We start from the raw sequence: 19,265 nt of genomic DNA, 5'->3' as shown, positions 1-19,265 counted from the left end.
TGGCAAGCCCAAAACAACTGATTGCCAAGGCTGCAAACAACAAATTTGCATAAACATATCAAGTTTTAAACACCAAAACGGATTTAAGCTCTTTTATTATTATTTAAAACAAAATTGTTCTAATGCTTGTAGCTAATATTATATCTATTATGGGTACATTGCCCTTAGCTTGTTTTCGACTCGGCAACAAATAGCGCAAAATAGAATCGATCCAAAAACACGTTTCGCAAATATTTGAAGTATTTCGTTCTGCTTTAGACAGATTTTTTGCGTATTGGATTGAAATTTCACAAAAATAATTCTAAAAATGTGTACATACAAAATATTTTAACAATTAACATTAAAAAAACAATTCAAATACTTATATTATAGGGATTTTGATCTGTTTTGCACGCGCAACATGCGAGTTGCGGATGAACAGCACAAAACTTGAGCCTGCGCAGCGAGTTTAAAACCGTCTATAAATCCACTTTAAGCAAATGTTTCAGATTGACGCCGAAACGTAAAGTAAAATGGTACAACAACTCCACCATGCTGAGTATTGAGAAGCCCATGAAGAGGCCAAAGATACCGCCGCAGTTGGCCAAAAAATCGGTCACGCCATACATCTCGGATCGTTTCGAGGTAATGAACTGGCTCTGCTTGAAGTAAATTGAGAGCCTGGACATCTGGGAGCCGGGATAGTCGCGCATGAACTCTGTGTCGCCTTCGGCGGCCAGCATTTCCTCCAAATCAAAGTTGGCCTGCGAGATCTCCGTGTTGTACACCAGCGAGGTGCAGGCGGGCATGCAATTGCATGCAGTCTCCACGCCCCTCGGCGCCTCGCCGACAACGTTTAGGCTGCGAACGCGATGGAATTCGCGCACAAGCAGCTCGCGCTCAGCCAGATTGTAGCAATAGATTTTGTCCTCACCGCAGACCGGCATGTCCAGGCTGCGCGGCATCGAGAACTTGACACAGCCGCATTTGGTCAGCGTAAAGTTGGCCAGGCACTCCAGCTGGCAATTGGACTCGGAGTATACCTTGAAGAAGCGCAACGATCGCTCGCGGCTGAGGAAGCACTGTCGCCGCTGTGGATGATATTCGGCAATGCCGGCGGATGTGGTTATCATGCTGGGCTTAACGGCAATGAGCACCTCCCTGCCCATGGGTATGCGCACAAACTGCTTGGACACCTGCGGCACATCGTCCGGCGCATGCAGCAGCACCTTGAAACCCTGCACTGGGCCACGGCAGGCGTAGTCGACCTCCTGCTTGAAACTTTGCAGCGTCATAAATATGCCCGAACGGGCACCGGCGCTGAGCACCCGTGCCGGATATGTTTCCACATCGCTGGCCGGATCATAGCCGGTCTCCAGGCTCCAGGTCGATTGTGTGACATTCTCCACTTCGCTGTGATTATACTGATACGTGTCCTCACGATAAATATCGGTGGGCCGCATCCCATTGAACGTATAACAGATGCCCTCCTCTGTCAGCGTTCGGCGAAAGTATTTGTCGCACTCGTTGAATCGACTTAGCCAGCGGCAATAGAAGAAATACCGTTCGAAGGGCGGCAGCATGTGCTCCAGCACCGCAAAATAGTCCAGATCCTCTCCGGGTATTAGTGGCATATCACGATCTATGATGTGCGTATTGCATACATGGAGCAGCGTGCGAAACTCATCCATTTCAATGGCGGTGATATTTTGTGGCTTGAAAATGCGCGTCGCTCGCATATCATGCGAGAACTGGTTGTAGAGATTCGCAAAGGAATTGTTGCTATTCGCTTTAACCACACGTTTCGTCTCCGAGCATATGGTGACCGCCGGAAAGGGTATATTCCAGACGGGCGTTGATCTTTCCGCAAAGCTAACAATCACTGGAGTCTCATTCCACTTGGTGTAGGCGCTGTTGATCAGCGTGGCGCAGCAGTAAATGGACACCACAAACACGGACAGCCAAAAGACGCGCTCCTTAATCGGCCGCTGCTCCTCGCCCAGATACTGCACGCCGTGTATGGAGGATTGCTGGCAATATTCCTGGTACGTATTTACGAAGCATTTGCACAGGGGTTTTCCGATTGCCGGGTGGCGTGTTTTTTTCGATGTCAGATCGATGCCGTCGTTGTTGCTCTCCATGTCTGCATCCGGCACAGACATACTGCCATCCATTTCGTAACTCTTGGCGCGCACAAACATGGTTTCAACAAGACAACAGGAATCAGGTAGGAAAAATCCAGCATTAGAATTAAACGATTAGACAGTGTGTCTGTGTGTGTGTGTGTGTGTGTGTGTGTGTGTACCGTAATTTGTGCTTTGCGACAAGTACGCTGATCGTGTCACAAACATGGCCTAGAAATAGGAGTATATGGTGTAAGAATAGTTTATACGGTGTTTTATTGTTTCATAATTGAATGTATTCAAAATATTTAATTATTTTGAATCAAGTAATCTTAAGGAGACCCCTTCAACCTGTTTACATCCATTTTAAGATCTCAATCAACATACAATATTAAAGCGATTTCTATTCAATACATTTCTTGCGGCATTCGGGTTATTATTTTTACGTGCCAGCGCCAAAAATTCAAAAAATCCCTTCGGTATTATTTAGTATATTATAGAGTTGGCACATGCAGCAAAAAAAAATACCAAAACATGCTGGGCACACTTGTTTGTTGCTGGCCATACTTTTGTTTATGTTCTGCTTTCGTTTGTCTATTGCAGTGTTGTTGCAAATAGGGCAATGTACAATTGTACACTGCGTACAGTGGTGGTTAAAGATGAAGGTCCAATAAACAGCTGTTTGCTAACATTCAAAATTATCGATAGCAAGAACACAACGACGCAGCAGCAGCACCAGCAGCAGCACCACCATCAGCAGGCAGCAGCGCAGCCAGTGACAGTAGCAGCCAATATTATGCGAAACAAGAAATCTATAAAAAAGTAGAGCAGCAGCAGCAGCAGCATCAGCAGCAGCAGCAGTTGGGGTGGGGTAAGCGGGGGACAGCAAGCATGGAGCCTCCAGCGCACGTTACCGCAGCGGGCATCGTAACTGTTGTTGAGGGCGCAGCGGATGCTGAGCAAGACAGCCAAGTGACAACAACGCAGAAGAATGACGGGCAAGCGGACAATGATGATGACGACGATGACGATGGTGAGGATGACGATGACGATGCCAAGGATGCCTACTTCGAGGCGCGCAATGGCAATGAAAGCGATGAGCTGGAAACGGCATTCCAAAGTGCGTTGACATTGGCCAGTGACGTCAGAGTGAATGTTAGCGATGCAGATGCAGATGCAGATGCCGAGCACGATGAGAGCAATAGACGCACAGAGCAGCAGCCGGATATTGGGCAGGTGCAGCAGCCAGAACCGGATGCCAGCAACGATGTTGTGATGCGCAACCACAGTAAGTGACCCACACGCTTTTCTCATTTTATTGGACCAGCTAATTTGTGCATCCTTCTATCAGCTCCAAGAGACTTGCAACATGAGACAAACAACGAAATTAGCCAGCTGGGAGCAGCGACCGACTCAACGGCTGCCAGCGACTCGTCACGACCACGAAATCAACATCAGGCGCTGCTCACGACCAAGTCCTGTGAGATGCCCGGCAGCACGGCATTGGCATCGGCATCGGCATCGGTGGCGACTCTATCGCCGAGTAGCTCGTGCAACGGCAGCATTGGCAGCGAGGGCAGCTGTAGTGTTGGCGGCGGTGCCCGTCGCAAGTCATGGACGCTGTCGCCCCAAAACGGTGGCTCCAAGAAGAGAACCAAACCAAGTGCGGCAGCCACGACAACGGTATCCAATGGCGATAGCTTCAATTTGTGGGTGGCGCGCGAATGCTTTGAAACGGTACCCGCCGAAATGGTGGACACGCTGAGCGTTTCCGAACTCCAGGAGCAACAGGAGGAGGAGGAGGAGCAGCAGCAGCACCACCACCACCACCAGCACCAACAGGAGGAGGAGGATGACGATGTCGACGAAGAGGCGGCTGCCGTCGAGAGTCTGTTGGGCGCGGCAGCGGCTCTGCAGGCCAGCGCCTATTTGAGCAGCGGTGCGCAGGGTCGTCAAAAGCATCTGCGACAGCCTGCACAGCATCGTCCGCTAGAGCGCTCGTGGCCGCCGCGCGCCATTGGACGCGAGCTAAAGCTGCAGGGTGATGTCTTCAAATTTGATATACTCGATACGGATGAGCGCATGCCCACGGAAGATGGGCCAAGCTACAGCGGTGCCAGCAGTAACAACAGCTCGCCGCTGCGCCTGCTTGGCCAGCCGCCGGAGGCCAGTCCGCCGCCCATGCGATTTAAGCCGCTCATTCAGAAAAAGATTGGACCCGACAGCTACATCAATACGATCAGCACCCAGAAGGTGCCCGCCCATTTAACCTATGAGTTTCCCACGTTCCCCCTCCAGGAGCAGCACAACAGCATGGCCAGCACCAGCTCTGGCGCCAGCTGCAGCTCTGTTGCCGCCGCCAATGGCCTTGGGGGCCATCACTTTCCCTATCTGCGACAGCATCGACCTCTGACGCGTGCCCTGTCCAATGGCAAGGGCGCCGGCGCCGGCACGGCCACGGATGAACCCTATCATCTGCCTGGCAGCAGCAGCAGCAACAATTCGCCACGGCTGCTGCTTTCGCCCAAGCGTCAGCGCAGTCCGCCCTCGGGCTGTTCCACGCGCAGCGTCTCTCCGCTGGATCTCAGCCTCAGTCCCGAGCAACACTCGCCCACGCGCGGACGCGGCGTCGGTGGCCTGGAGACAATTCTGCCGCTGCCCATGGCGCCGCCGTCCACTTTCCATGCGCAGCGTCCACAGCAGCGACTGTTGAAGCGCGTGGGCGGCGGCGGAGGAGCTGCAGCTGCTGGTGGACTCATTTGTCCGCCCACGCCCACGCATCATGCGCGCCGGCATGCACGTCTGCAGGCCGTCACTGCCAACTCCAGCACTGCCGGCACAGTGGAGCCGAACTCTAGTCAAATGGATTACAACCAACTGCAGACACCGCCTGGCTCACCAGCTGGCGCGCGGTCAGCGGATGCGGATGCCGATGACAACAATGATATGTTGCACATAAGCAGCACACGTCTGCCCTCCATTCCGGAACGCAGTGCAGCAGCAGCGGCGGCGGCGGCAGCGGCAGCAGCTGCCGCGAGCGCTGGCGCCGGCGCGGGAGCTGGCATCATGGAGAGTGCCAGCGGCACGGATCCGCCTTTGCCGCCCGCATGGGAGGCACGCATGGACAGTCATGGGCGCATATTCTATATTGATCACACAACTCGCACCACATCCTGGCAGCGTCCTGGTCCCAGCACAGGTCCCGGCGGTCGCGAGCAGCACCATCGCCAGCAGCTGGACAGACGCTATCAGTCCATACGGCGCACCATCACCAACGAGAATCGCCTCTCGCTGCACGCCGCCGACCCGTCCACTGGCCATGGTCCCAGTCAGCTGTATAGTCTTCCCCGTCAGACAACTGCATCGGCGTCATCCACAACTGTTGCCGCTGGCGCTGCTGGCGGTGGGACTGGGGCTGGGGCTGGGGCAGCTGTGGCGCCCGGCTCGCTAAATCTGGCCATACATCCGGCGGTGCTGATGCTTTGCCGTCCCGACTTTTACTCTCTGCTGCACACCAACGAGGCGGCGCTGGCCATTTACAATCGGAACGCGGCGCTCAAGCATATGGTAATGCGGATTCGTCGCGATCCGCAGTGCTTCCAGCGCTATCAGTACAACAAGGATCTGGTGGCGCTTGTCAACACATTTGCCCAGCTGAGCCGCGAGCTGCCCTCCTGTTGGGAGACCAAAATGGATCAGTCCGGCAAGCAGTTCTTCATCGATCACCAGCATCGCAAGACGTCCTTTATGGATCCTCGCCTGCCTCTCGAATGCCCACGCGTTGTTCGTCATCGCCAGCAGCAGCAGCACCAGCATCACCATCAACAACAATATTTGCAACAGCCGCAACCGGATCTGGTTGATGGCAATTGCCTGTCGGCCACCAGCGGCCACATCAACTCCAGCAGCTCCGGCAGTTCCGGCAGCTCTGGCGCAACTGTCTCGGGCGTACCGCCGCTGCCGCCACCCCGACCATGTCGGAGCAGTCTCAATCAAGCTGCAGCCGCCGCTGCATCTACACACAACTGCACTACGGCGGCGGCCATCGCCTGCGCGCTGAGCCTGAGCGGCGCCGTCGGCGGCCCCAGCACCAGCGGAGCCACTGCGTCCGGCCCAGAGGATGTGCCGATAGCTTACAATGAAAAGGTGAGTACCAGAAACGTACTCCAAACTAATTATCCCGACAGATACACATATCTCTATTTATAAAACTGTCCTAACTGACTGAATGACTGACTTATTGACCAACTGATTGATTGACTGACTGACTGACTGATTGATGATCAAGGTACAGCCCAAACCGAAAGAGTTAGGAAGCTGAAATTTTCACTTATGTGGGGAAGGTGCACGTTAAAACGGAGTTTCGGGAAATTCCATCCGCAAGTGTGCAAAAATATCGAAAATCTTTTGTGTGCAATTTTTTTTTGTTTACCATCCGTTCGGTCTTAAACTCATTTTCAAAGATCTTTGTTCAAATTCATTTGAGTGGTGTTTTACACTTTTCGAAAGATCCATTCCACCTTGCTGGAAATGGAGGTCAAAGATTTGCTGGGTGACATTTGGTGTTCAAACTGATTTCCAAGGATCTGTATGATAAAATCATTTGAGACGTGTTTCACGCTATTCGCAGAAAGTTGTGGAAAGTGCATTTTAATGATTTTTTTTGCTGAAGTTCTAAGTTTTGTCCAATTTGCTTCAAACTTGTTTTCAAAGCTCTACATAAGAGCTTTGAGATAATTTGTATACGTGCCACGGGCAAGGCCGGGCAATACCCGCCAGTATACAAGAGTTGTGTGGACTTCAATTATGAATCCAACATTTCCAAAACCTTGTCTCAGGTTTCGGCTCTTCATCCATTCCTAAATGGTTTAATATTCTCTCCCAAGCATGTCCTCTGTTAATCGTTTACGTCTCACACTTAATTGTAACCCATTTACTTTTCCGTTTTTATGGCAGGTTATCGCATTTCTGCGTCAACCCAACATCTTGGAGATTCTACGCGAACGGCAGGGCCAGCATACGGTGTCCCGATCGCTGCGCGAAAAAATAAACATTCTGAGAGTTGAGGGCGTGCCCGCCTTGGAGCGTCTGGGCCACGATTTGCAATTGACTATATTGCTTAGGTAAGTGCCTATCAAAATATATATTCCACATGATCGGGCTTGAAAAACGTATTGTTGTTGCGGCTTACTTGAGCCCCATCAGAACGAGAGGGAATTGTGGGAAAATTATGCTAAAGAAACTCACTCAACTTATCCTCTAGAAATCCTTTATATATTCGAGATCTAGTTAAATAGCCAAAAGAGGATATACGAGAATATGTTCTTGAAAAGCGTCTGTGCTTACAATCTGAGCATTTTTGATCCCATAAAGTATATACCATATTCTTGAACAGGACAAGGAACTTAGTCTAGCTAGCCATCCTTCCGTTTGTCTGAAATATGCATTCCCCTATGCAAAACGCAAAATGAGTTTATCATATTTTGTCAATCTATTTTGACATTACAAAAATATCGATAAAAATCGATTATGAGACTTGCTTTCTTTTTGAAGAAGATAACTTTCCAATATTTGAGAGCTTTCTACAGCAATGCTCTTGCTATGGCCTTTTCGATCGGACAATAAGCACCGAACCTCATCACAAACGTATTACGTATAGTTAAGGGAAGACCTGCGAATTCATTCATGTATGGAAGGTAGCTAGAATGTCTTTAAAGGCATTAGGGTATCTTCTCGTTGGGCACGCCCGACAAGTTCATTTTAACCTTTTACTGCCAGTCACAGAAGTCACAGTCATAGCCATCAGTTGCACTTGGCAAAGGCTTTGGCACAAATTGCATTGCATTGCAGTGTCGCGTCTTCATCAGCGAGCCGCGCGCTCAATGGATCGATCGGTGGTCGGTTTGTGGTGTTGGTGGTTCTGTTTGTGGTGTTGGTGGTGACTTGGTCGTCCTGCTTGAGTGCGCTCGGCGACGTTGTTGTCGACCGCGTGTGTGTGTGTGTTAATTGCATTTGAAAATCGCTGCGAAGGTTGTTCGCTTATTTTCCAAAACACTTTTAATAACAACAACAACAACAAGAACAACAACAACTTTAGCGAGGTTAACAAAATATTTGTAAAGCTACAAATTGCCCGAACCTCCTACAGCACCAGCTCCTGAGCCATTAGCTGGCTAGCTGATATTTATTGTCTAATTGGCAATATTTCTTCAAAGCGTTGACTCAACCACAACTATTGAGGAAATATGAGAAATATTCACATGCATTTTCTGACCCTAATCTGACATGTTGTTAAAAGATTAAGCCACAGATTAGCTGGCATTATCCAAGACAGCTTCAAACAGCCCAGCCCCAACCAATTGAAATTGTGCGATTTAATTGCATTCGATTAGACAAATTGTCGCGCTTCATTGCACCCCAAAAACCGGGCGACCAAATCCGAGCTGGCATTGCCGTGGGAGTGGACACTCCACCTACCTGCTGGAAGTAAACGCCAACATGTGCATGTTGATAAGATAAGTTTGCATCCCACATTCAACTATTCTCTATATGGGATTGCGCCAACACTGCTTGAATAAATTATAAGCAAATACTTTTAAGATGTCGAATCTAACAGGATCTTTCTTCAACTAAATTTGATTGAGTTTTCATCAAAGTGCGGAAGGCGCCTTAACAGGGTGTTCCATTTAAATGTTGCATAGATTTCTTCTTTCAGTTTGTTAACGCCCTACAATTTAGTGAGAAGGTCCCCTAACAGGGTGTTTCATTTAAATGTTGCATAAATTTTACTTTCAGTTTGTTATCTCTTTACAATTTAGTAGGAAGGCCTCTTAACAGGGTGTTCCATTTAAATGTTGCGTACATTTCTTCTTCTTTCAGTATGTTATCGCTTTACAATTTAGGGGAAGGCCCTTAACAGGGTGTTCCATTTAAATGTTGCATAGATTTCTTCTTTCAGTTTGTTAACGCCCTACAATTTAGTGAGAAGGTCCCCTAACAGGGTGTTCCATTTAAATGTTGCATACATTTTACTTTCAGTTTGTTATCGCTTTACAATTTAGGGGAAGGCCCCTTAACAGGGTGTTCCATTTAAATGTTGCATACATTTTACTTTCAGTTTGTTATCTCTTTACAATTTAGTATGAAGGCCCCTTAACAGGGTGTTCCATTTAAATGTTGCAAACATTTTACTTCCTTCAGTTTGTTATCGCCTTACAATCTAGCAGGTTCGAGCTTGTCTGAAGATTATCTATAAACAAATGTGGAGTATGGTAGAACTCGCAAATGCCTAGTTTTGCTTAGATACCTTAAAAAACAAAATAAAAATCCAATTATGTATGACATACTGGACCGATGTCGATGCTTTTACCTGGGAATCAAGGTAAAACTAATAATTGCTAAGTTTAGATTCTAGATATCTTGATAAAGAAAGATATCTTGATAAAGATATCTGCAAAAGAAACTTTCACGACGATAGCTTTAACTATTTTTTCGAGAGACGGACAAACTTTTACAAGGGCATACCAAAACAGTGCGCTTTTCAAGAGTGCTCAACTAGGAGATACCCTCTATATTGAATTGACCTAACTTGACTACAAGTTCACAAATGATGAGAAGAGAAGAAGATATTTTTTCGCAAAATTGTCTATTAGCTAAAGGGTCGTGCTCTTTATAAAGGAGAAGCCTTTCCTGCACATTATAGTTAAATTAAATCGATAAATATTGCTTGCACAACACTTGAATGTGCAGCAAAGCTTTAACATCTGGCCTCATTCACAATACCTCTCTCCCTTTCACTCCCGTTCAACACTGTCGATCTGACGCAAGAGTCACCCTGTGCGAACAGCTTATCAACATATTACGGTTTTTCATAAATTATGTGTAAAATTTAGTTTTAGCCGCGCCCCTTTCAGCGAGAATCTACAAATACTAGTTAGCCTTGCGCTTGGCACTCCACTTTTTATGTTCGCGCTAATCCCTTGAAGAGGAGACGCGGCGAGACGCTGTTTAACCCAATTTCAGTTGTTTTCTTCTTATTTTTTTTTGGGGCTGCGGCCGGCGACAAATGAGCGTTGCCAATAAACCATAATTTATTGGCTAGGCAGGGTTTCAGCGCCGGCTTCAGCTGCAGCGTTCCGTCTCGGGGTGGGGGTGTGGCAACGACGTCATCGTCATTATTGGCAACGCTGCTGCTGCTGCTGCTCATGATGATGATGATGATGATCATTGGGGCAGCGTTTTTGTCACAACTGAAGCGTTGACAAGCTTTCAGCTTTTCAGTTACTGTTGAGGGTCTATTTGTGTTTGTTATTTGACCCATTGAAGGAGAATCTTGCCCGTTGGTTGCTGTCGTCTCGCATGGTTTACAGTTCATTGGGCCTGGGCCTGGGCTTGGGCTTGGGCTTGGGCTTGGGCTTGGGCGTGCTAAATGCATGACGCGCCTTTAGGTCAAACTACCAGCCCCCACTTCTAGCCAGACCCAGTCAGAGGGACGCCCCCTCGCCACCAAAACAAAAACAAAAAATAGCAGCCGGCGATCGGCTGATGAGCCACAGCTTTAACCATGACCAACGCCACAGTCGTCATCGTTGCACACATGCTTCGGCCCTCTGGCGGTCAGCGCAAGCGTAATCGAAAAAAAGTGCACCACCCATGAGTCAGCCACAGTCCCCCGTTAGCCCAGAGCTGCGCAGCCGCCGTCGGCGTCAGCGTCGGCGTCGTCAGCGTCTATTGGTTCTTGAAGCAGTAGCCGCAGCAGCTGCTGTCGGCGCAGCAGAACTTAAAGTTCGGCAATTGTTCGTCTGCGCTTCGGCTGCACTTCGGCGCACACAAACATAAAAAAGAACTACAATTAAATAATTTTCTTTGCTTTGTATTTGTTGTTGTTGTTGTTGTTGTTGTTTATTTTGTGCGCTCGCCTAATTCCATTTCCAATTCCATATTTATCGGCTGGGCGCTAGACAAAACGCGTCCATTCTGCGTTTGCTATTCGACATTATAAATGCGCCGGGTTCGCGCCTCGGCCTCGAATAAAAACTAACTCCGACTCCGGTTCCGACACTGACTCCGACTCCGACTCCTACTCCGATATTGTTGTTGTTGTTCTCGTTCGATTTCGCGCGCCTCTTTAAACTGAAAAAACTGACACCAAACAAACAACAACAAAAAAAAAAAAATCAAAAAACAGAAGCATTTTAACTGTCAGCGCGTGCAAATCGCCGCAGTATCGAAAATAACAACAAACGAAAGAAAAACAAAACACAAAAAAAAAATCATAAATAAATAAATATACGAAAAAAACTAAGAACTACTTAATATTAAATTAAAACTGTGAGCTTGTTTTTAGTTTATTATTTTTTACTGTGACTTTAAACTGTGCTGTGAACAGTTCTGAAAGAATTTCAAGCATTCAACGGCATGTTCAAGCATCCAGAGGTCAAGGCTCTGGGCGTACTACAAAATGGGCTTTCTATCCAAGGCCGCCTACATCGTGTGGGCCGTGTAAGTAACTAACCTAGCCCAAAATCGCAAGCTCCCCGCAACCCCGGCTCAACAAATATATTCGGATCATGACTAAATTTGTGGGAATTACTTGCATTTGTGAAATACACACAAGTCTGGAGTAAAGATTCACAGCACTTGGCATAAGCAATCCACTTGCTTATCCCTCACATGTTTCACTTTTTATACCCTAAACCCATTAAAAATGGGTATAAGGGTATATTGTATTTGTGCGAAAGCCAAATGTATGTAACAGGCAGAAGGAAGCATCTCCCACCCCATAAAGTATATATATTCTTGATCAGCATCAATAGCCGAGTCGATCGAGCCATGTCCGTCTGTCTCTCCGTCCGTCCGTATGTATGAACGCAAGGATCTCAGAACCTATAAGAGCTAGAGACTTGAAATTTTAGATGTAGATGCTCCTAGTTCCCGCGCAGTTTGTTTCCGATAATCGATAACTTACTCCGTTTGCAAGCAATCGATAAAAATCGATATCGATATCCTGTTTTTTGGGCAATTTTGGTAAATAATAAGAGCCAGAGTCACCAAATTTGACATATAACTTCTAAAATAGAATATATATATGCAGTTGATGTTGAAGGAAGAGGTTTCAGGGTATCCCCTAGTCGGGAGCTCCCGACTAGAACCTCTTACTAGTTCAAACATTTTTTAGATTATTCTCTAAGATTTTTATGTAGAACTTTTAAATATTTTCTACAAAGTAGAGCACATAAATTGATTGCACAAATACGTTAAAAGTTTAAAACAAGTTTTATGTTTAACTCAAGTATAAATTTGTAGAAGACTTTGTGATGACTGAACTTTTAAACTAGTTTAATTAGTTATTCCTGGAGACACAGGAATATAATATAATATGAGATATCTCTTATTCTTTTCAAGTCTTAGTCTGTTGAGAATCGAAGGCGATTTAATAGATTCGCTTTCATTTTTAAGATTTTTGGTCTTAACCTTGACCGAATATTTGTAAACGTCGGATTAGAATTCGTAACTAATCTTAGCCCTTCCCCTTTTAGGCCAAGCTTTAAACTTAATTTAAAGTTTGGTTGAAAGCTGAGCCAAAGTTTTTAAAGGCATTGGAAAGACAACAAAGCCTCGTTTCGTGGGTGGAAACAAAGCTTTGTCGTCTAGTTTTCCAAAAATGCAAAAGTGATGTTCAGAAAGGAAAAACCAGCCAACAAATTGAGTTTAAAGATCTTAAAATATCAAAGCATTAAGGGCCAAAATGCAATTTAGTCAATTTGTTGTCTTTTATCTTTAATGAAAACAAGTTGAAAATTGTTGGCTTTAAGCCTGAAGGAACTTGAAAGCGTTCTGTTAAAGCATTTAAAGAGAACAATATATGAAGAATTCTTTGAGAGTTGCTTAACCGAAGAGATTAACCCACTCCATAGCTTTCCGTCTATGCATTTATCGTACTCAAGCGGCACGGACAAGTACGTCAACATCCTGAGTTCTCGCATTACACGCTTGCATTCCATTTTTATTTACCATACACAAAGCGAAATAAGCGCCAAATGAATCATTTGCCATTGAATGGCCACAAATAACGCGTAGCAAGCAATTTTCACATGCCCCAAACACTGCCCAGCATAGTTGCAGAGTTGCAGAGTTGCAGAGGAAGCTCGGCTATGCGCAGTTCCTTGCCACATGCTGCAGTTCTCACGATTCTGCCACCCAGAGAAGAGGCTAACCTGAACTGTCTCTCAAGTGTCCCAGTTTCTGGTTTCTGCTTGAATCTGGAATGCAACGCAAACAACATCGCCATCTTTTCCAAAACGAATTCTCTTGTTGCCGGAGTACGACTCGAATATACCCTGCAAATATTCTAGCTTCCCCTTGCTGCCCCCTCACCGTTTTGAATAACTTCCATCTTTGCAGATCGTATCATTTTTCTATATAGGGTAACCAAATTCGGTTGCTATAGCTCTTATAATCTCTGAGCTATGCTGAAGAGAAAACTTGCTAAAAAATCGATAAATTTCGATATTATATCGATAAACATTTAACAGATTGCCTAGAACTCTATTATGCCCTTTCTGCTGGCCACTTGCCAGGGAGCACAGGGTATTGTTGTTTTTCGTTTTTTTTTTTACGATCTGGGCTCCCATTACTTATGACTGGCTCAAGGATCCGGCGGGAGTCCAGCTGAAGTGCCTGTCGCTCGTATTGCACAACAATCGAAATCAATTGAGTTCCGAAACATGTTGGCCGCTTATCGAGGCACTCGTCGAATTGGGGCTGTCCACATTGTAAATTGGTGACAATCGAACAACTGTTGCAACTGCCACCGGATTACCCATGCCCCTCACCCCCTCCCCTCTCCCCTCTCCACTCTCCACTCTCCACTCTCCCACCCTGCGACTTGCGACATCGGTTTTTTTTTATTAAATTCGTAATACCCCCACAATGGCTTTATCTAGCCATATGCCTTATCAATGCTATCGGGCCCTGCTCTCATGCCCTCTCCCTCCCTCTCTCCCTCGCTCTCTCTCGCCCTCTCCTAACTGCACGGGTTTTACTGCAGCACCTACGCTCGAGCTCGAGAACCTGCGCAGACCTCAGTCGGTATATTTTTTTTTCGGTTTTCGGATCGTCAACATTTGGCTTGTGGCGGCTGCTGGAACTTTGTGTTTTTGTTGAAATAAAAAACTTAATTAAATTCTTTGAAGTACGCCAATTGATTAACCAGCGGGGCCCTGCAACCAGCCAAGGGTTGCGCCAATCAAATGGGACTCTTTTCCAAGTTCAGCTATACCTATAATACCATGTGGGCCAAGTGAGTGTTGTTGTTGTTGTTGTTGCGGAAGAGACCAGCATAAAGCGTCTCATATTTTCATGATGTACGAACATATTTTGCATACTGCACATACGTATGCAACATACATGCATACATTTACTCTGCATATTTCTGGAATTTTGTTTTGTTTTGTTTTTGGAAGTTGAGCCTGGGAATATCTTTGAATAACATAGTTCGTATGTGTTTGTGTTTGTATGCATTTGCAGTTTTCCGGTGACGTCTTTTGTGATTTCTTGTTACCAGAGCTGGAATCAGAGACAGCTAGTATTTCGAATAGGTTGCGGCTACAGCATATGTTGTCCACAATATTTATAGATAGACAAAAAAGAACCCACATATTTATTTGTCTTTCAATATATGTTATCTATAATGTAATGGGCATTTGCTTTGGTTCTCAATTTTTCACTTATATTCCGCTCACAATTGCGGATTTGTCAAAAGAGTTAGAACGCATATTAAATAATAATAGATATACCATATCTTTATTTTTTATTCATTAAGAACTAACACGTATAATATTGCAGAAATACAGCATATCAAAGGGACTCAACTAGCTTTATTTAGTTATTTAGATAAATGTGAGATATGGCATGTACTCATTCTACGCATTCTACATTCTTCATATAAATCTCATTGTGAAGTTTTCTATTTGCTTTTGTTTTGTGAGTACATTCATTTTTATGCATCCGGCTAGTTACTTGCTGATAAGCCGTGCATACATGAGTTAGTTCTTGCAAAGTGGTTCAATAGCCCTTTCTGATAAAAGGGTTTATATATGAGATATATGTATATGCCCACAGTCGTGGTCAAAATAATGAGTACATTGCCACAACTCATTTGAAATAAGTTGGAAATCAATATATCGTTAAAACATTATCTGATCATGAATAATACTTCAATTCGTAGTTACTTGGAAATAGGTTTCTGCATGTCCGCTCTCTGCATTAATTTGCCCCCTTCATTTCACATTCCATATTCCATATTTGTGCATGTTCCAAGAAGGGAAGATCGCAGCGCTAATTCAATTAAGATTGACCACACCCAAAACTGTTGCTCCGACCCATGTTTGTCATCGGTCGAGTAAGTAGAACAGGGAAGATGACACCACTGAGCGCAGCACCGCACGCACGCACCACTGTGGGCGACGCGCGCCCGCATTGGTTACGTTAAAAGTCGCGGTCGCGTTTAAAGTCGCGCGCTTTCCGCGCTTTTAATTTAAGTTAATTGCAATTTCCTGTGCTGTTTTTTTTTTTTGGTTAATAATTTGTTAAATTTAGTCAATTTTGAAAGTAATTTGACACGGCTCAAATTATATTGCCGATCAGTTACCAATTCGCATTAAAATTATTTTAGTTTATTTATTATGTTTTTTTTTTATATATATTTTATGTATTTTGTTTTTGGTTTTGGAAATTAGTCATTTCCGTGCCGCGCAAAAGAGGCGTTAATTGCACTCAAACTGTTGTCACTAGTTGCACGGCGACACGCCCCGCACCAGTCCCCCCCCCCTCCCTCCCTCCACCCCCCTCTTGACCGGCGGCCAGTCAGCGATCGCCATAATTTGTATTATTAATTGGCCAATTTTCAAATTCAAGTTGAAGGTCAAAAAGTAAGCGCGAAATAGCACAGCCAGAAAAAGAAAAAACGCAACTCAAATTCAAATTATGAATCGGCAATTAGAATATGCTCGCAGTGCCACGAAATATTGGAGCCCATGATTTCTGGGCCCATTGGGAAAAGTGCCGCGCCAAGGTCCGCTGCGGTCAGCTTAAATTCTTCCGGCTGCGCTTTTTTTTTTGTTTTTTTCGTTTCCCCATTTTTGTCTGTTTGTTTTTCGATAATTTGTTTTGCCGTTTTTCAAATGGAAAATCAAGGCCCAGTTTGATGCGGGCTGCAATTTATTTTCGGGCTTTTGATGCCTAACATATGCCAACGAGAGAGTTCATATCCCGATATATGAACATATATCTAATCATCGAACATATATCATTTGCATATTTGCTTGGATAAATATACCATAAATGCCGCTTACTTCGCCTGCCCTTAGCCCTGCTCTAATAATTAATGTGCTTGTTAAATGGCAACCCTGCTTGTATTCAAAACGAAAAATGAAAAGGTGGCAACGCTTTTGCTGTACAGAACGTTGCCATTTGAAAATAACTGACTGAATTATTGGAATCGATAAACGATAAACGACAATCGATAAATCAATGTGAAATCCATATCGATCCATATATAAGCTGTTATTGAACTGTGACAGAGTATCGGGCAGTCGGCTGCACCCGATAAGAGTCGCCGTAGCTGCTAATAGGTCTCATTAGTAGATTGTCAGCTTAGCCAGTGGGAAAACGGAGAGCTAATCAATTGCGGCCATTGAAAAATGTGTCCATTAGTTAACGCCTGGCCCGGCTGGAGCCGGGTCAGAAATAATGTTATAAGTTAAGCTCCATGTTTTGACATGTGCATTCAATGCCAGAGCTCAACGTGATCTTTCTCCTAATCTCTCTCTCTCTCTCTCTTCCTCCCTCTCTCTTTCGCGTTGTGCAGCCTCTTCGAGCAGGAGATCATGAGCTATGTTCCGATTGAGGAGCGCAGTCCACAGGGCTCGCCGGTGCTCAGCTCCCGGATGCCGCAAAGGGCGCCGCCGCCATTCCGTCGCGACTTTGAGGCCAAGCTGCGCAGCTTCTACCGCAAGCTGGAGTCCAAGGGTTACGGCCAGGGACCACACAAGCTGAAGTAAGTCAATGCCCAAATGTGTGGCTGGGGCAAACTCTTATATATTGTTGCTGTTTTTTTTTTTTTGGCAGATTGCACATACGACGCAGCCATCTGCTGGAGGACGCATTCCGTCGGATAATGTCCGCCAACAAGAAGGATCTGCAGCGCGGCCGGCTGGCCGTGCTGTGGGACACAGAGGAGGGCCTCGACTATGGCGGACCGTCGCGTGAATTCTTCTTTCTGCTGTCCCGCGAACTGTTCAATCCCTACTACGGCTTGTTCGAGTACTCCGCCAACGATACGTACACCGTGCAGGTGTCGCCGTTGTCGGCATTTGTGGACAACTGCCACGACTGGTTCCGGTTTAGCGGGCGCGTCCTGGGCCTCGCTCTGGTCCATCAATATCTGCTGGACGCGTTCTTCACGCGTCCCTTCTACAAGGCGCTGCTGCGTCTGCCGGTCGCCCTCAGCGATCTGGAGTCACTGGACAACGAGTTCCATCAGTCGCTGCAGTGGATACGGGACAACGATATTGGCACTGGCATCGATCTAGGGCTGACCTTCTGCGTTACCGAGGAGCTGCTGGGGCGCGTTGTCGAGCGCGAACTGAAGCCGGGCGGCAAGAATCTCATTGTGAATGAGAAGAACAAGAAGGAGTATCTAGAGCGAATGATCAAATGGCGTTTGGAGCGCGGCGTCCAGGAGCAAACGGAGTCGCTGGTGCGCGGCTTCTACGAGGTGGTTGACTCGCGGCTGGTCTCCGTCTTTGATGCACGCGAACTGGAGCTGGTTATAGCCGGCACCGCCGAGATCGATACCAACGATTGGCGTCTGAACACCGAATACCGTTCCGGCTACCATGACAACCATCAGGTGATCATCTGGTTCTGGCAGGTGATCGAGCGCTTCAGCAACGAGCAGCGCCTGCGCCTGCTGCAGTTCGTCACGGGCACATCCAGCATACCGTACGAGGGCTTCTCGGCGCTGCGCGGCTCCACCGGCCCGCGGCGCTTCTGCATCGAGAAATGGGGCAAGCCGAACGCCCTGCCCCGCGCGCACACCTGCTTCAATCGCCTGGACCTGCCGCCCTATCCCACGCCCGAGCTGCTCTACGAGAAGCTGCTGCTTGCCGTCGAGGAAACCAACACCTTTGGCATCGAGTAAATCCGCCAGACACTAATTGCCATCTGGATGTGCATGTGCATGTCGATGTGGATGTGGATGCGGTTGTGGATTCGGCTTGAGATTTGCACTTGGCATTTTGTAGCTGATGCGTGATATTTGATGGTGTTTGCTTCTTCTTATTTGATTTTTTTCTCAGCCAGCGCATTGCTTATTATTTTTATTATTTTCTATTTTTTTTTTATTATTATTATTGTTTTTTTTCCAACGTATTTATTGTATGTATTAGTGGCATATTGTTGTTGCCAGCAAATCGATTAGCTCAACAGACTGTTTTTTTTTTTTTTACCCCAGAGCAAATCATCGTGTATATCACATTTATATATATATATATTAATTATTCTTATATATTATATGCTGGCGAATCGCGTTGCTTGCAAGTTTCAACTTTGCCGCTTTGATTTTGCCAATACCGTTACTGTTACCGTTACCTCAACAACATTTTTGCCAGCGCCCAAATGCGCCGCACATTGCAGTCATTAGTCGTAAGATACACACACACACACACACACACACAGACACAGACACGCCTCTGAACCAATGAGAAACTGCGCTTAGGAACCACACAACTCTTGGACTTGGAACTATTGAACTAAAGTTCGTTCCGTTGAACTTGTTTACTTAAAAGCTGCCTAAAGGAACTTTGCAACTTAAACTTACAACTTAAAGCTCGTTGTTAAAGCATAGCGAAACTTTGAATCGTTTTTCTTAGCATTCCAAAAAAAAAAACTAAAACAAAAAAAAAAAAAAACTATGAACAAAACTGATTAAAAAACAAAAAACTTTAATTCATGGTGATAAAAAACCGATGATAAATTCTACGCCAATACTTAAATAGCTTGTAATTTCTTAGCCTTAAAAAAAATCTCCTTAGATGTGTGCGTTATTAGCTATGCATTCCATTTAGGAATTGAAAGATTGAATATACGTATGTTAGTTAT

General features: G+C 45.9%; 2 protein-coding genes across 4 annotated transcripts; one reads left to right on the top strand and one right to left on the bottom strand.

Moving 5' to 3' along the window:
* Window positions 1-66: 66 nt before the first annotated feature.
* On the bottom strand, window positions 67-2,201 carry LOC115767849 (pickpocket protein 28). Its single transcript, XM_030712202.1, has one exon. It carries the CDS (start codon window positions 2,178-2,180, stop codon window positions 459-461), a length of 1,722 nt encoding a protein of 573 aa, XP_030568062.1. The 5' UTR covers window positions 2,181-2,201; the 3' UTR covers window positions 67-458.
* On the top strand, window positions 1,951-18,462 carry LOC115767848 (E3 ubiquitin-protein ligase HECW2). 3 transcript variants are annotated; one of them, XM_030712198.1, is made up of 6 exons: window positions 1,951-2,024; window positions 2,706-3,390; window positions 3,454-6,248; window positions 7,059-7,225; window positions 16,972-17,160; window positions 17,232-18,462. In XM_030712198.1, the coding sequence occupies exons 2-6, from the start codon at window positions 2,994-2,996 to the stop codon at window positions 18,304-18,306; spliced, it is 4,623 nt and encodes a 1,540-aa protein (XP_030568058.1). In that variant the 5' UTR covers window positions 1,951-2,024; window positions 2,706-2,993; the 3' UTR covers window positions 18,307-18,462. The 3 variants fall into 3 exon arrangements, with proteins under 3 accessions (XP_030568058.1, XP_030568061.1, XP_030568059.1); XM_030712201.1 differs by lacking the exons at window positions 1,951-2,024; window positions 2,706-3,390; window positions 3,454-6,248; window positions 7,059-7,225 and adding an exon at window positions 11,474-11,603; XM_030712199.1 differs by lacking the exons at window positions 1,951-2,024; window positions 2,706-3,390; window positions 3,454-6,248; window positions 7,059-7,225 and adding an exon at window positions 14,341-14,403.
* Window positions 18,463-19,265: the final 803 nt, after the last annotated feature.

The sequence above is a fragment of the Drosophila novamexicana genome, unplaced genomic scaffold (assembly GCF_003285875.2).
Source record: "Drosophila novamexicana strain 15010-1031.04,08,12 unplaced genomic scaffold, DnovRS2.1 tig00001466-arrow-arrow-pilon, whole genome shotgun sequence".
NCBI lineage: Eukaryota > Metazoa > Arthropoda > Insecta > Diptera > Drosophilidae > Drosophila > Drosophila novamexicana.
This window is presented reverse-complemented; position numbering and strand designations above follow the sequence as displayed.

Bases quoted from the DNA above. Each gene is read 5' to 3' on its own strand.
- LOC115767849 (XM_030712202.1), bottom strand. From the start codon at position 2,180: ATGTTTGTGCGCGCCAAGAGTTACGAAATGGATGGCAGTATGTCTGTG.
- LOC115767848 (XM_030712198.1), top strand. From the start codon at position 2,994: ATGGAGCCTCCAGCGCACGTTACCGCAGCGGGCATCGTAACTGTTGTT. The intron at 3,391-3,453 runs GTAAGTGACCCA...TCCTTCTATCAG, and splicing joins TGTTGTGATGCGCAACCACA to CTCCAAGAGACTTGCAACAT. The intron at 17,161-17,231 runs GTAAGTCAATGC...TTTTTTTGGCAG, and splicing joins CAGGGACCACACAAGCTGAA to ATTGCACATACGACGCAGCC.